Raw genomic sequence first — 17,827 nt, 5'->3', positions numbered from 1 at the left:
CAGTTCATGGTCACCAAAAAAGAGAGCTGCTATAAATATTTTTGTATATGTGGGTCCCTTTCCCATTTTTATGATCTCTTTGGGATGCAGCCCTAGAAGCGATATTGCTGGGTCAGAGGGTATGCACATTTTTGTAGCCCTTTGGTCATAATTCCAAACTGCTCTCTAGAATGGTTGGATCAGATCACAGCTCCACCAACAATGAATTAGTGTTCCAAGTCTCCCACATCTTTTCCAGCACTTATCATTTTCCTGTTTTGTCATGTTAGCCAATCTGATAGGTGTGATGTGATACCTCAGAGTTGTTTTGATTTGCATTTCTCTGATCAATAGTGATTTAGAGCATTTTCTCATATGACTATAGATTCCTTTAATTTCTTCCTCTGAAAACTCAGGCAGACCCTTTCAACTGAGGATCTCTCTTAACTGCTTTGTGTCAAGTCTAAATTTGCTCATCTACAACTTTTATGTATTATTACTCCTAGCTCTGTTCACTGGGACTAATCAGATCAAATGTAATCCCTCTTTCACTTGACAACCCTTCAGATACTTGGAAGAAAGTGATCCTTTTACCCTGTCCTCTCTTCCTCCAGCTAAAGATGCTCATTTCCTTCAAACAATCCTATCATGAATTTGAACCTTTCCTCCATCCTGGTTGCCCACCCTAACCTGTAGCATTCTCTGGTCAAAAAAAAGGGAAATACATTTAGTCTGTCATTCTAAGTGGTCACTGTAACCATCTCTATAATAATATATTCAAGTATTTTTACCAGGAACCAAAGTCAAGTTCATTGCCCTGAAGTTTATTCTCTCCTTTTTTGAATGTTGTATTTGCTACTATATTACCTTTACAGGATTATTCCAGATATCCCTAATAGTAGCTTAGGAGTCAAATCTGCCAGTTCTTTCAATACCCAAGGATATAGTTCATCCGGGCTAGATGACTTGAACTCTTTGTCATTGACAGCTAGGTGCTTAATTACTATCTCCTCATCTTTCAGAAGCTTCACCTCCCTCTTAGTGACTTTTGTTTCTGCACTTTGGGACCCAAAGATCAGAGAGAGTAGAAGCAAAATGAGACTTGAACAACTTTGCCTTCTCTGTCATCAGTTATCACTGTCCTATGCATCCAACAGTTGTCTTATCCCTTCTTTGAACTTCCTTATTTTTCCCCTCTATAATTTTACAAAATCTTTTTGTTGTCTTTATCTTTTAGTGCCAGCCTCGTCTCATTCTGAGCTTTAGCACTCCTGACACTATTATATACCGCTTTGTTACCCGACTTGACTTCTATCTTCTGTAAATGTCTTTTTATAATCTGAGTTTATTGGTAAGTTCCACATGCATCCACATTGGTCTTTTCAGATAACTTGTTGTTTCTCTTTGTGTTTTTAGAATTTTATTCTTATTTTTTTGTCCAGATCTGTGATTTCATTGTTATGGAGAATATATACTGGCAGCTTTCCTGTGATTTATAGCCTTAGAGTATAACTTAGGGTACTTACCTAGAGTCACTGAGTTAGCATTTGCCAGGGGAGAGACTTGAACCCAGATCTTTTTTATATCAAGGCTGCTTCTTTATCCCCTAAGCCATGTTCCCTGTCCAGATGTCTTTCTTGAACTGACTTCCTCAGTAGAATAGTTCATAGGATCCTAAAATCCTTCCTCTGATTTTGAGATCTACTCTCTCAAAACCTAGGATGTGTAATACACTAAACCTGGTGCTCTTCTCTTCTGTTATAAGCTGTAAGAGGAAATGGTCCCATCCTCCCATCTCTCATTTATACCCCAGCAAGCAAATCTTCTATGTTATTGAGAATCAGCTCCAGAACAGAATTTCCCCTAATCGATTCCTCCACTTTTTGAAAGATGGAATTATTTGAGCAAGTCAAGAAAGCATTAATTTTTCTGCATTTTGTCAGAGAGAAAAAGGAGAAGAAAAGAAGGGGAGAAGAGGGAGGAAGAGAACAGGGGACAGAAAGGAAAAGAAAGTAGTGAAGACAGGGAAGAGGAGGAGAGAAGAGAAAAAAGAGGGAGAGAAGGGGGAGAGGAGCAAAATAGCTGACATTTCCATCACATTTGAATGTTTATAAAGTGCTTTATTTACGTTGCTCCTTCTGAGCCTCATGGTGAGCATGTATAGCTTTTAAACATTTGAAAGCAGACTCAGAGAAAGGAACTGATTTATTCATAAAGACAGAGCTAGGACATGTCAGAGGTTAGATTTCCAAGGAGATTATGCTAACCCCAAGTCCAGTCATCTTTCCACTAGGCCTCCTTGCTTCTTTAGCCATGAACCCACAGATCCATTATTTCATTTTTTCATTCATTCACTTCACAACCTTAAAAAGTTATAGAAATGCCTCTGACGACCCCCATTGTCAGTGTTATTGAGTGCTCAGGCCTGTGCTAGACACCATGGAAGGACTTGTCTTAGGAGAAGGAAAAGGCATACTCTATGCTCCTCATGAAAATGAGTTCTGAACCCATTCTCCAGATCCTGAGAATTCAGCCCTTTCCTTTGAGGTCACTGGTCTCACTCAGTTTGGGATCGGTGGCAGGGTCACCACCACCCTCTTCGGGGAAGTGTGAGATCCCAAGAACCTACTGATATCAGGGTCCCCTGGCTCATACTTATGACTTTAATTTTTTTCCTTTTCCAAAGACATGTTGGTTAGATAGAGGCCAAAATTTTTTTTTTTTTATTGAAAAAGTAAGCCAGTAAGAAGCAGGAAAAAGTTTGTAGCTTGGGAAACAAAAACATTTTTAAGTGGGAGAAATCTGAGTCATAGACAACCCTTCAGCACAGCCTCACCTAACTGATATTTCTGTGTTTTACATTAGCAAGAGCTCATTGGCTTATTTTCTCCTGTTTTTCAATATACCCAATTAGTCATCCATTTGAAATTTAACCATTTGAAATTACAATAAATATATAGTTTTATTGGGGGGCCAAGGTGAGGGGTATCCAGGTCAATTACTTTCTGGTCAGAACCCAGGAGTGAATATAACCACAACATAAAATAGCAGAAAAAAGGGGGAAAAAACAGTCGTATTTGGTAGAGTGAAAAAAGTGTTGGATCAGGAGCCAGAAAACTTGGGCTCAAATCCTGATCCCACTACCTTCTTATCAGCTATGATCATCATCATCATTTACACAATCTCTGCTATGTACCAGACACTGTGCTACATTCTTTTCAAATACTATCTCATTTGATCCTGACAACAACCCTGAGAGGCAGATGCCATTATTATCCCCATTTTACGGTGGAAGAAACTGAGGCAGAGAGGAAATGGCTTTGCCAAAGTCACACAGTTTGAGGGAGGAGATTTGCACCTCTGTCTCCCTCTCTAAATTTTAGTGCATTTCCCCCTGCTGAATGTCATTTTAGTTGAGTGTGTCAATTTAATCTATGTATATGTTGTCTGTATTTGTATGTTCGCTTCCCCCATTAGACCATGAGCTCCTTGAGGGCAAGCACTGTCTTCTTCCTTTCTTTGTATCCCCAGTGTTTAGCACAGTACCTGGCGCATAATAGTCACCTAATAAGTATTTACTAACTAACTGACTCGAGTCCAGTGGTCTTTCCATTGTACTATGCTGCTTCTCCTTTCATGAGCATGTCTCAGCTCTCTGGGCCTTATTCTCCTCCCTTGTAAAAAGACATGATGATGATGTCAACTTGGTACCTTCCAGCTCCAAATCCTATTATATTTAATCCATGTGAAGATCACTAAGTTCCTTCCATGCTATGCCTAAGCCAGCTAAGGGACCAGCAAGCACTGCTGACCCATTCAAGTGCCTACCTCATTATTAAGAAAGGCCCCAGGGGCCTGGGCATCAGGAAGGTGAGCCTGGTTGAAAAAACAAGAACATGTCCTAAACCATTTGGGAACTGATGGCCAGAGTCATTTGCTAGACGCATTCATGGGGTTTTTGGTTGTTCTTTAGTCATTTTCAGTTATGTCCTTCTCTCTCTGACCCCATTTGGGGTTTGCTTGGCAAAGATGCTAGAGTGGTTTGCCATTTCCTTCTCCAGCTCATTTTACACATGAGGACACTGAGGCAAACAGGGTTAAGTGACTTGCCCAGGGTCACACAGCAAAGTGTCTGAGACTGGATTTGAACTCAAGAAGATGTGTCATCCTGACTCTAGGTCTGGCACTCTATTTACTGTGCCACCTAGCTGCCCAATCATGGGGTAACTGAGATGAACCTTTAAGCTTCTTGAGGTTAGAGACCCTTTCTTTTCATTATCTCCCAAAGCATCAGACACAGGGCAGTACTTACCAGTACTTAAAGCACCCAGATGGGACGAGTGAGTACCCAGGCTTTTATAGCCGGGGGAACAATTCATGGGATTCACAGAGACTGAAATGATCAGAGTTCATCCAGTCTGTTACCTCACAGAGAAATGTGTCATCAGTAGTTACAAAACTCACGAAAGGAATAAAGAGGCAGTCCTTCATGGATGCAGGGACCTTGGCTCCCTCTGTGGTGATTTAAGGAACACTGAGAAGTGTTCACCCCTCTGTTCCCAATCTATGACATTTCTGAAATTCTGTGATGAAAAACCCCTTCCTCTGGGCAAGTCAAATCAAGTCAAAAAGCATTTATTAAGTGCCAAGCCCTGTGCTAAGTGCTAGGGATACGAAGAAAAGGTGAAAACCAGTTCCTGCCCTTCAGGAGCTCACAGTATAATGGGGGGGATAAAGTGGAAAGAACTATGTATAAACAAGATATAGACAGGATAAACTAGAGATAATCCCAGAAGAAAGACATTGGGACTAAGAGGGGATTGGGAAAGGTTTCTTGCAGAAGGTGGGGGTTTTGCTGAAATTTGAAAGAAGCCAGGGAAGCTACAAGGTAGAGCTGGGGACGGAGAGAAGCGAGCCAGTGAAAGCTCTTGGAGTCAGGAGATGGACCTTTCTTTAACATGTAAACATTTGCCTGTGGCCTCCCAACCATCCGAAAAAATAGTATGGGAAATGAAAATTGTTGCTATTCTTATTTCACTCGAGTGCCAATATGCCTGTTCCCATGGCAGTAGCAAAGCTCCCTGGCCTGACAGGTAGAACCTGCCACCTATGCCTCCTGAGGATGGCTTGAGAACAACATTCCAATAGGGAGAAATGGAACAACTCTTTACCTTTGTCCTCTGACTCCTCATGGTACTCAGAGAGAGGCTTACTAGCCTGACTTACACTCCAAACCTCACCCCGCAGTGACACTAGCTGACATTTCCTAGAGCACTGAGGTTTGGCTATAGACTTCTCACATAGCCAGTATCACTTTTAGGAAAAGATGTAGGCCTGCTTCCCTAGGCTTTTTACACATTCAGGAAGGATCAATTCAGCCTACTGATAGTGATAGTAATAACCTCACAAAGGTGTTGGGTTTGGGTCTTTTTTCCCCTTGGCTTATTATATTTTACAAAAATTCAATTCAGCAAGGATTTCTTAAGCAGCTACAGTATATAAAACCCTGTACTCAGCACTGTGGGAGAGAAGATGAAATAGCCATGGTCCCTGTCCTCACGTTTTCGTACTCTAGTAAAAGAATGAGAAGTATATTCCAGTAAGTATCTCTGTGAGGGGTAGACAGCATGATATAGTGGATAGAGTGCTGGGCTTGGAGTCATGAAGACTTGGGTTTATATCATCTTTCTGACACGCATTTCTCAAGTTTCTTAAACAGCACAAGTAGTATTTTCTCTTCTGTCTATAGGGGAAGCTCTGCTCTCTGAAAAATGGGGATAATAATACCTAGAGAACTTAGCTCATGGAATTGTTGTGAGGTTCAAATGGGATAATCTTTATGTAGCCTCTGAGACTTAAGGTTTCCCCAATTTGTGGTATCACATGGATGATATCCAGGGTCGTAGGGACTGCCCCAAAAGAGCAAACAATTTAATTTACCTACCTTCTCTGACTCTCCATCCTCTCCACCCTCCCGCTCCAGTCTATTCCGGGAAATCTCAGGATATAACTCCTATCCACAGATAAGGGTAGAAGGAATCCCCTCCTCCCATGTACACAAAGTAATAAATGTAGTTATCTGTTAAGGGGACCTTTATTTTACCCCACAGAAAATGCATAAAATCTGAAGGACACACAGGGGCCTATAAACAAATTTGGAAAACACATAAAGGACTCATATTAGCCCACAGGCAATCAATGTGATTCTTTTCCACCTCTAGTAGGCAGTAAGTCACATTTTGTCACAGATTCTTATACTGCCCCCCCTTCTCCTCCTCCCAGCACTTACAGTTACAGCTACCCTGTGATTTGGACCTCTCCCCCTTTATACACACACCCCAGCCCCCAACCCCCCCACTCCCCACCCCAAAGGGAAACAGTGTTCTTAGACAACCCTGTTTCCATCAAAAGTGCATGGTCCAAGTAGCTCACAATAGGAGCAAAGAACGTAGTTTAAGGACTTTGTCTCTTTGTTCATTTGTTTGTTTCTCTATATCATGTCCAAAGAAAAGGGGAAGAGAGGAAGGACATGAAGACAAGTTGCAGATCTCTCTTCTCACACCAGCAGGCTGAATTCCAGGACTCTTAGATTTGGGGTTTCTCTCTACTTACCCCTGAGACTGGAGCTGCCTTAGAAAACTCTTTCCTCTGCCTAGAAATCTAGATTCCATTTTCACACTGTCTTGAAAATTCCTTCTCTAGTCTTGGAAATTTCTTCTCCAGCTACGCACCCTATGTTCTAGAGTAACTAAGCAGATCCTTCCTTGGGAAGTTGTGGACTCAATTGTCAAAGTCACCAAGGTATTGGGTGGGGAGGGGGTAAATATGGCTGCCATGGCCTGAAGCTACCATTAAAGGTCTTGTGGGTAAGGCAGTGGACAAAAGAAAATGGAAGAAAAAGAGGGAAAAGAAACCCAAGGCCAAGGAGGACTCTTTTTAATAGACTAGTACAAATGGGAAGATTTTTCCCACAAGAAGAATCTGTCCTTTCAAAACTCTTGGCCAACCCATTCATTTTGAGGACAGCCCCAATCACCAAAGCCTATCCTCAATGAGGTGCCGAACGCATGACCATGCCCCATGATTGCTAGATGCAATCAGAAGTTCCAGAAAAACTGGTTGTATGGTTGAGTCCCTTGATAACTCTAGATATGTTAAACACCTTGTAAACTTTAAAAGTGCTATATAAATGTAATTTATGCCTCATTTTAACTAGTGTTATATATGCATTGGATAGGTCAAACAAGATATTAAAAGGAGGGAATCACTTATAATTTAAGTGATAGGAGATTGTTTTCTAGAAGAGATGGTCCCCAAAAGAGAATTATATTAATAGGTAGATGTGGGAGAGACTATTTTCTAAGCTTGGGGGTTTTAGGGTCTGATCAAATGACCAGAGGTAGGAGATGTCAGAATGACATGTAAGACTGTTACAGGAATTGTCATCACCATTTCATGGGAAGGAAACAGATGCCACAGAGGGGAAATGACTTGCCTGACATAGAATCATAGATGTTAGAGCTAGACCATCCTGTTGTTATATAGACCATCCCACCTGTACCCCATTCCACTATCCCATTTCACCCCACCCCTACATTTTATAGCTGAGGGAAATGGGGCCTACGAAGATTGTGACTTGCTCAAGAATTGGGGTTTAAATCCAAATCCAGGTCCTTTCCCCTTTACCAATATGTCCCTCTGGATGTAAAAATGAACTACACCCTTGACTTCTAGCTTAGGGCTTTTTTCCAATACCACACACTAATCTCGTCAGTCAGTTTCTGGGGGTGGCAGGGTCTTTGCTGGGCTTTTGGTCAAATCATACCAAAGAGGAATGTTTGTTTCCTGGGTAGCCCTGGCCTACTGCGCTGTCCTCAGAAGGTCAGGTCTCTGGCCATCCCCTGGCGATGAGTCACATCCCTATATGTTGGAATGTCTATACATTGTCTTTCTCATGTCTCTAACCTTTTGGCTTGGACTCACCACCTCAAGTGGAAAAATCAACATCAGCCTCCCTGGGGTGTGGTGGTAACTATGGTTGGATCTGTGGCTGGCTCTGGCCTTCAGTCTGAGGACCACATTGCTTCTACTGAACTGACGTTTCCTTCAGACTAGGGAGGGGAGCTTAAGAGAACTCCCCCAAACACCAAATCTGTCCCTCTGTCCTGGCCCTCCCCTTTTTCTAAGTCTTTCCTATCCCCGTCATCCTTCTGGAGCTGGTCATGGACACTGGTTCAGGGTTCTGGCCTACCTTCAGCCTTCAGCTGATTATGCTGGATTTGGGTTATGGAGGGGAGCAAGTCTCAGTGCTCATGCCTGGCCCCAGAAGGAGGAGACATCAGGGTGGGAGATCACATGACATCTAATCATAAATCTGTGACATGACATACTCTGAAGCTTAGGCTCCAGGTAGACAGAAAACTGGGTCATCTCAGAATGAGGAGGAAATGCCCTCCTCCTCCCTCACATCAGTCTGTAGCTCTCACCAGGTCCGGATGGGAGTGAGAGCTGGTGGCAATGAGGTTACAGCTCTGTCTTTGATCAGATTGACTTGCTGTCTTTGTCCAGTTCCTGAGGGGAAAATAAATGGTGCCTTCTCTTGTGCCCTTATGGTATTTACTTCATTATTTCTGGTTAGTCTCACCCATTTTCTCCAGCTTAGTTTGAGAGCTGTCCACCACCCTACCCTTTGTAGGCAGGTGCACAGGAGTCAACCTTACTCCATTCTGGAAGGACGTTCTCTGGGCCCAAGGTCTGCCTTTTCTTCACCCAGACATGAGGCTCTGGCCCTTCAGAGCTGCTTTGATGTGCTCTGTGGGGAACAGCTTTCCCTTTGTATAAACTGAACCATCCAAGTTGATTTAGCACTTTCTGCCAAAGTATAGGAGAAAGAATACCAGCTCTGGACTCAGAGGACCTAGTTTAAAGGTTCACCACTGATACTTTGGATTTGTGGGACTTCTGACAAGTCATTGGACCTTGCTGGGCCTCAGTTTGCTTATTTCTAAAATGAGGGGGTTAGAGTAGATAGCTTTTGAAGTCCTTTACAGCACCAGGGCCATAATCCCAGGACTAGGGGCCTATCAACAACAATAGCTTCCTCTCAGGGAATTCATCAAGCATTGATGGTGGCTGGGCATGGCAGCTTATGCCTGGCATCCCTGTTTTTGGGAGAAACTCAGGCTGGTGGCTCTTGGAGTTTGAGAGTTCTGAGCTGCAGCAGTCAGTTCTAAAGTCACCTGAGTGGATGGATTAAGTCCTTCTGCAATATGGTGAGTCCCCTAAGGCAGGCAGCAGAGGCCCACTGGGCTGCCTAAGGAAAGGTGAACCAGCCCAGGCCAGAAATAGCAGGTGAAAACCTCCATTCCTATCAACAGTAGGATCAGGCTCATGAGTGGCCATTACACTTCCAGCTTGGGGGAGATAGGAAAACCTCATCTCCACCCTCCCTCCCAAAAAAGAGTTGAGGGCACTGACCTCTTTCTTCTCAAATTTTCAAGTCTCCTACAAAGGGGCAGGTAGGTGGCATAGTGGATAGAGTGCTAGGTCTGGACTCAGGAAGACTCATCTTACCGAGTTCAAAACTGACCTCAGACACTTCCTAGCTTTGTTACCCTGGGCAAGTCATTTAACCCTGTTTGCCTCAGTTTCCTCATCTAGAAAAAATGAGCTGGAGAAGGAAATGGCAAACCCTTCTAGTATCCTTGCCAACAAAACCCCAAATGAGGTTAGGAAGTATTGGACACAATTGAAATGAATGGACCACAGCAAACAATCCAAATGGAACTGTCTGTGCTCAGTTAAAAGGGGACCCTCAGAGAATGTAGACCAGCAAGAATCATGATAGTGCTGCTGAGGCCTTTCTCTACCCTCCATATTTGTTCTCTCTTTCTTTCCCAGTCTTTATTCTTTTCTCTCCCTCCTCTCCCCTTCCTCAACATTTTTCTCTCCTTCACTTCCTTGCTGTCCCCTTTTCCTTGCTTTTCCACTCCATCAGTGTCTCCCTCCTCTCCTAGAAGATTGGGATAAGGAGTTTTCTTAGACCTCAAGTCTCTGATCACCTAGACCAAACTGATACCTCCCAGCCTCTGACCTCCTTGGGACCTGGAGAGATCTTCAGAAGACCTGATTTCATCCTGTGAAGACACCTTCCACCAGTGAAGACAAAGCATGGTGTTGTGAATGGAGTACCACTCTTGGAATCGGGAAGACCTGGGTTCTAATGCCACACAGCATCTAACTGTTGAACCGTGGACATGTCACTTAAACTTCCCTATACCTCAGTTCTTTATCTCTAAAAGGAATAGATTGGATGGGGTGGTCTCAGAGATCCTCAAATTTACATCTAGCTACTCTCTGTGGCTAAGTGTAGTTTCATGAGTTGATGTAGCCTTAATTTAGTACGTGCTACTCTGTATTCTATTAACTGCGTCTCCATTATAATATCTCAACTTGACTGTGAGCTTCTTTTGGACAGGGAGGGGCTTTTATTCATCTTGGCCTATCCCACAGGAAGGCATATGGTAGGTGCCCAGTAAACACATGTTGAATAAATGAATGAGAAAGTGTCTGTTCTTTGCTAGAGCAGGAGTGAGCAAGCCTTTGGTAGGAAGCAGAGAAGAGATTGATTTTTCCTTTATGATGAATGGGCAGCAGTATTGGATGTGGAGTCAGATAACCTGGATTTGAATGTTGACTTTGGCACATGCTAACCATGTAACCTTGGGACAATCACTTAAGCTCTCTTAGCTTCTTCACATTGTAGATGATGAGGTTGGATTAGATTACTTCTAAGGCTAGAGTTCTTTAAAAAACTCTGTGGAAGGCGATACTTTAGTTGGGATTTAAAGGAAGCCAAGGCAGAATAGAGGTGGGAGAACATTCCAGGCTTAAAGGAGAGCCAGAGAATGCCTGGAGCTGAAAGACAGAATGTCTTGTTTGTGGAACAGAAACGCTAAATTTCAGTTAGAGGGTAGTGAAAATAAGTATGTAATTTTTTTCCCACCAAAGTACATTGAACCCCTGAAATTTATCCATGGACGCAGTCTCCAAAGGATTGTCTCTTCCAGCACTAAACCTATACTCTTGTGAATGAATGAATACCGTCTATCTAGGATGTTTCTGTTCTCTGGCCTAAGGTTTTGGGGCCTTTTCTTTTCCATGAATGGAAATGCCTCCTCAAGCATCCCTTCCGGTTCCACTTCCCTCTGATAAGTTTTCCTTCAGTCTGAACCAAAGCTGTTTGGCTGAAATGAAGTATTATTTCCTTGGTCCCATGTAATACACACAGAGCTAAAGCTGGGAGGTTATGAGTGTTAGAGCTGCCAAACCCTTCTCTTTTCCCCACTTGGGAAAAAGAGGCAGAAAAGTCAAGCTCCCAGGTGGCTCCGGAAATGCCTTTTTCTATTACACCTTGAGGCATTCGGGAACCTCCTCCCTCTGAGAATTCCTATCTCTGGAGGCCACTATTCAGGAAACATCTCCAGGTGGCTGACAATGGGAGCAGGTGAAGAGCTGTATTGACTCCTGCAGCTCTGGGTTCACGGGGAAGTGAACAGCTGTGCAAACTTCCAGGGGCATGCACATGAACCCTCATACCAGTGACTGGCAGCTCTTCTCTGAGCTGGAGTGAGCAGGCCTTTGCTTATAAGTGTAAAAAAGACCAGTTTTGCTTTCTAATCCCAAGTTTCTCCTGTCCCTCAGTAGGAATGTTCTTAACCTACTGACTCTCTCCTCCTCCATTTGGCTTCTCTGTATTTCTGATAACAAGCTCCCACAGGTTAGGGCTCTGTATGTACCTGTATAAAGGTGCAGGTACATGGATATTTCAAGTCATCAGGTATTTATTAAGCTCCTGCTGTTTGCAAAACATAGTGCTTGGTGCTGAGAGGTGGAAGGTGAGGAGACAAGGTCCTGCCTTGAGAGAATGTAAGACTTTGGAGCTTACTTACATTCTATTGGGCTGTTTTAACAAATCTAGGCCCTGTTTTCTGTCCAGCATCATCTGGTGATTGACTTAGGGGCTTCCACCGAGGCAAGTGAAAGTAGATGTCTAGTCTGGGTATCAAGAGCCAAGCCCAATGAAAAGATGATGATCATTACTCACAGTGAAGAGGTTGCTACTGGCTTTAATCTTTTCTCACTGAATATCCCAGTCTCAGTCTTGAGCTTCCTGATTTGTCAATGGATCACTAAACTCTAATCTAGATTTAAAAAGCTAGGAAGTACAGTGGCTAGAATATTGGATCTACAGTCAGGAAGACTCAAGTTCAAATCTGGTCTCAAACAATTACTGACCCTGGACAAGTCATATAATACTCTGCCTCAGTTTCCTCATCTGTAAAATTTTACACCTACTTCCCAGGGTTGTAAGGATCTAATAAGATAATGTTTGTAAATGCTATATTAAATGCTAGGTATTATTACTATTAACCTGACTGGTGTTGGGTGATTGCCCAATGGTGTTTTCTCATAATTTAAGAAAAAATTCCTTCTTCCTTCTCTTTTTTCTGTTTTTCTTTCTTTTGGTCCATGCATAGAGTTTTCTTTCTCCACCTTCCTTTCTTTCCCCCTTCCTTCCTTCCTTTCCTTCTTTTTCTATTTCCTCCATATATTTCTCTCCTTTCTCTAGCTTGGTTTTCTCTCTCCCTCTGTTTTTTCCTTTCTTTCTGTTTTTCTGTGTCTCCTTTTTAAGAGCATAGGGATGCACTTCCCTAGCTGCCTGTTTGAGAAGCAGAGAATCTCTTCCCAGTGAAACAAGATGCTGGACCTATGCCAGTCCTAGGGCCAGCTCGGGGTCGATCGACCTCCAGCTTTGTGAGTCACTTGCTGGGAAATGTGAATGAAACCCAGCCCAGCCATGCCTGCCTGAGAGGTCACACTTTAAGGCCTGTTGGCTTGCTGGGCAGACTGAGTAGGCCCTTATTAGCTCTGGGACTGGTCCCCAAATGGACACCCAAGCTCCGAAGAAATAACCATAGCAACGAGACTGGCATTTCAGCACACACACCATAGGCCTTGAAGCCAGAGCAGGAACACAAAATGTCCGCTGGAAACGGCCCCCAGCCCAGTGAGAAAGCTGTTTCTGCCAGCGTTTGGTGAAACGGGAGTTTGAGCTGTGGTGGTGGCACTGGTGTGGAGGGGCGCAGCAGCCCCCCCACCCGCCATGCTCCCTCGGCTACAAAAAGAGGCGAGTGGTTAAAGAACAAATGCCGGGAAGTGTTTTTCAGGAGTGTGTGGGTTTGGCAAAAGAAAATTTGTTTCTTTTTCTAGAATGTAGAACACAGAATGTCAGGATGGGGAGGGACCTTAAAGACCATATAGAGCCATTTCAGCTCCCCCTCATTTTACATTTGGAGAAACTGAAGGGGGCTGGGGTGGAAAAGAGACTTGCCTAATGTAAACAGGGACAGAACTCAGGATTCGAATCCTGAGTGTTCTTCACTTTTCAGAGGCAGCATGTATCAGGTTAGGTCTGGGATTTGAAGCTCCAGAGACAGCTTGAACCCGGAGAGAGAAGGTGTGTTTCTGGTGGCTTTCAGACGATCAGTATTTATTGAGTATTTCTTACATGCCAGGCAATGTGCTAAGTGTTGGGGATACAAAAAGGGGCAAAAAGTATTCTCTGCCCTTAAGCTGCTCACAATCTAGTGAGGGAGACAATATACAAGCAAATATATACAAAGTTATAGATAAAATAAATAGGAAGCAATTTAAAAAGAGAAGGCACTGGAATTATGAGGGCTGGGGAAGGCTTCCTATAGAAGGTGGAATTTTAGTTGGGACTTAAAAGGAAGCCAGGGAGGTCCGTGGTCAGTGGAGGAGGAAGAGCATTCTGGATCTGGGGGACAGCCAGAGAGAATGCCCAGTCTAGAGAGGGACTTCTGTTTGTGGAATAGACAGGAAGCCAGTGTCACTGAATAAAAGTTTTCTTTGGTTCTTTAATATTTCATTAATGTTTTTTTTAATACTTGTGTCACTTCCCAGTGATTCCCCTGCCAAAAACCAAAGAAACAAAAACAACTTACCTTATAACAAAAAAACATAGTTAAGCAAAGTGGGTTTTTAGCCATATCTAGAAACGTATACCTCATTCCACATGTATGGTCCCACCTCTCCCCAAAAGCAAGAGCCATAATATGATTTGGAGACATACTACACATTTGCCTTTGCACCGAAGACACGTAACAGAGTACCCCGAAGTGAAAGCCCAGCTAGGGAAGAGGTCAGTTGGATCCAATAGTGCCCAGTACTGGGAGTCAGGAGCCCTGAGTTCTAGTTCTTCTAGTGACTCAGTATGTGACCTTTGGCACTTTTCTATTCTTGACCTTTTCTCATCTGTAAAATGGCGTAAGATTAGATAATAACTAATCTTCTCTCACAACTCTTAATCTTTCAGGATCCTTTAACTTTTATACATGAAAAAATCTAAACTTTCTAAGAGTCAAAGAAAATATGGACATTCTTAACTGTCAGGAGGACTTCTGGGAGGCTTTCTCCCCAGGCATCTCTCCTAGCTGGGGTCGCAGTATCCCATGGTCACTAGCAAAGAGGAAAAATTTCAGTGTCTCAATTCTTACCCTCCTCAGTTCTTCCCCAGGTTATCCATCATCTGTGCACTATCTATACTCTCCTCCCTTTTCCATATTGACACATAGATGAATCAGATTTAACTTCACACTGTCTTCTCCTTCTCTTGTCCTTAGCCCCCATAGCCCATTGACATTCTTGCCCTGCCAAGCACCAGCCTTGACCATCGGTCCTCTCCACATGCTGCAGAACGAAGCCAGAGAAAATCATGAAAGCTGGCCACTATATGTTTATGTTAGATCATTTCAACCAGGTACTCGCTGCAGCAAGACAGGCACACCTCAATAATCAGCTCCCTCTCCTACTCACTCCAGCTGCTTTTCATCCCTCCTCAGACCTTCCAGGGCTCCCCCTTCCTTTTAGCCTCCGAGCAGAGAACCTTGTCTTATATTTCACTGGAGTTGAGACCATTGTTCTTGAAGAGCTCACTCTTCTGTCTTCCTCCTCATGTCACATCACTCAGATACCTTCCCCCACTATCTCTCCTATCCATCTCACATGATCAGTTGGGGAAGGACTGAACAAGTTGTGACATATGAAAGTAATGGAATACTGTTGTTGTATAAGAAATAATGACCAGAGGGATTTTAGAAAAACCTGGAAAGACTTATATGAACTGATGGAGTGAAGTGAGCAGAACCAGGAGAACATTGTACACGGTGACAGTCACATTGTGCAGCGATCGAGTCAGAGTCAAGAAGATCTGGGTTTTAAAATCGCTAATGACAGCGACACAGTGGTGTAAGGCAAAGGATAGAAAGCTGGGTCCCAGAAGAAATGTGGTGTATTTTCACTTTTTTTGTTTTCTGGTTTTTTCTTTCTCGTGATTCTTTTTGTCACGACATGCCTAATGTGGACATATGTTTAACATGATTGTACATATAATCAGATTGCTATCTGTCTTGGGGAGAGAGGGGAGGAAGGGGGAAAAAACAAGACAGTGTGGTGGAACGTTCATCTCCTCATTCCTGGAAATGCTCCCTCTCACGGTGCAGCCCAAGATCAAGCCTACTTTTTTGGCTACCATGTCAAGTTATTGACTCACTGATTACACCACATTCCTCTAGCTTTTCCTGATGATAATCATGGCCCAGACCAAGTCTCTCTGCACTCACCTATAGGTTCTCACCTGTCTTCTCTATTCTTTTCTAGGGTCCTCCCTCTGCTGGAGCATGCCCCTGGCCAGATCTCCCCAAGCAGCCTGTCTGGCTCTGAGCTCAGCGAGGTCACCAGGCCCTATTCCCGCTATGACCTGGATGAGATTGATGCATACTGGCTGGAGCTTGTCAACCTGGAGCTCAAGGAGATGGGTATGTGGTGCTGCCTGCCTTGGGGCGTGGGAGGTGGAGTTAGGCCAAGCTGGGAGCATGGGGACTGAGGGATGACAGAATTAGGACTCAAACATACCATTTACTTAGCACTCCAAGCAAGGAGACTTACTTCTGATAGAAGCTTCTTTCAGTCAAACTGTTCCTTGGTAGCTTTGATTCCAACACTTAGCCCTAAGACCTCTTTGTAAGTTGCTGCTTAAAGTTCATGGGTCATGATTCTGAGGTCTCTGGAAGAGAAAGGACCGATGATCTGATGCAGTAATTGGGTAAGAGAGAGGAGACAAAAGATAGCCTATTTCCCATCCAATGTACCCCAGGTTTTTCATTGGTTAGGCTACATCTGGAGAGGAGGAGAATGATAGTGGCTATACCAGTTATGGCCACTACTAATATAATGACAAGACACCATGGTCTGCCTCTAGGGAGTAGGAAAGGCATGTGGCCATTGGCTGTATCACAGTGTCTGGGTATCCATGTCTCTGTTAATTACCAAGCCTTTAAGTAAGTGCCTTCTATGTACATTGCCTCATGTTTGATAGTGGGGTGGAAGGGAAATGAAGACAGGTGGATTTCTGTGATACAAGAGAATTATACATTCCCTGTTTTTTGAGGCACAGTTCAGCTGGGAAGGCAAAGGTAGCGTGTAGGAAAACTTCAGAGTACGCAATCTTCAGCTATAGACTTGGAGTCACAAGATCTGACCTCATCTGACCCTGCCACTGTGTGTCTTAGCCAAGTTACTCTTTGGGTCCCAGTATTCTAATCTGTAAAATGAGGGAGTTGGACTCAGTGATGTCTGACGTCCCTTGTAGCTCTAACCTTCTGTGATCCCATAGGGAGACTCTTGCTAAAGGGCCTTAGAGCAGAGATCAGAAGGAGTGAGAGTGGAAAGGAAGGACTTCTTAGAGGAGGGAAGCCTTGTACTGGGCTTTGAAGGGGTAGTCAGAAATGTAGACAGACAGAAGAGAGGGTTGGGGCCTGGGCCTGGGGAGGGGGCCTTTCAGTTAAGCAGGGACACCAGAAGCAAACGCAAATGTGAGCCTGGTATATTTGGAAAGCCAACAGAAGACCAGGCTACAACAGACACCATCCCAGCATTTATTGGGTATTTTTGTCCAACATTTCTTCCTGCTAATGTTTTCTTTTTCATGTCACTGTCATTGTAAAATACCTTGTTCCCCTTCCTCACTGGAGAGAAGTGAGTATTATCCCTTGTAACAAAGAACTAAAATGAGAAGAGGAAAAAAAATCAGTTCAGAAAAATTAATATCAACTAAATCAGGGTGTGTGTGTGTGTGTGTCTGTGTGTCTGTGTGTCTGTGTGTGTCTGTGTGTCTGTGTGTGTCTGTGTGTGTGTAAACACCTCAGTCTGACCATCCAAACTGTGTTCCACATCCAGAAATCTCTCTCTGCCTCTCCAAATTCACTCCCCATCAGTTCTTTAGTAGTTTTCCTGTGTTTCTATTTACTTTTCATCTTTTCATGTCACAATGATTCCATTTCATCTTGTCCCTCCAGTTGTTTAGCAGTTCACTGGTGGATGGGCACCTAATTTGTTGGCAATTCTTTTTCAAAAAGTACTAGCTGATTTTTTTTTAATGGAGTCAGCTTTATGCTTAAAGGTCAGGGACACAGGAAAAAAACAGAAGGAAGTGTAGTAGGAAAGAGGCTGGTACGCAGCAACCTGAGGTTTTAGTCTGGCTCTACTGCTGCTGAGCTGCGTGACCTTGGACAAGATCCGTTTCTCTTTCTGAACCCCAGATTCCCATCTGTAAGATTGAGGTATTTGGGGGGAGATCATCTTTAAAGACCTTTTGAGCTGTCTGGAAATAAATTCCCTTTTTCTTCAAGGGCATAGATTTCAAAGTAAACTATCTCCTTTCTTACTATTTATCATAATCATTTCATGCCTTTTTCCCTTCTCCGTG

The 17,827-nt window shown here is 43.5% G+C and overlaps 1 protein-coding gene across 7 annotated transcripts in view; it reads left to right on the top strand.

Moving 5' to 3' along the window:
- The window catches only part of JADE2 (jade family PHD finger 2), a 179,242-nt gene that overhangs the window by 90,942 nt on the left and 70,473 nt on the right, over window positions 1-17,827 (top strand). For all 7 annotated transcript variants that reach the window (XM_072629921.1, XM_072629925.1, XM_072629923.1 and 4 more), the window contains one exon: window positions 15,721-15,878. In XM_072629921.1, the coding sequence (XP_072486022.1) occupies window positions 15,721-15,878 (158 nt within the window). The remainder of the gene's footprint in view (window positions 1-15,720; window positions 15,879-17,827) is intronic.

This window comes from Notamacropus eugenii, chromosome 1 (genome assembly GCF_028372415.1).
Source record: "Notamacropus eugenii isolate mMacEug1 chromosome 1, mMacEug1.pri_v2, whole genome shotgun sequence".
NCBI lineage: Eukaryota > Metazoa > Chordata > Mammalia > Diprotodontia > Macropodidae > Notamacropus > Notamacropus eugenii.
This window is presented reverse-complemented; position numbering and strand designations above follow the sequence as displayed.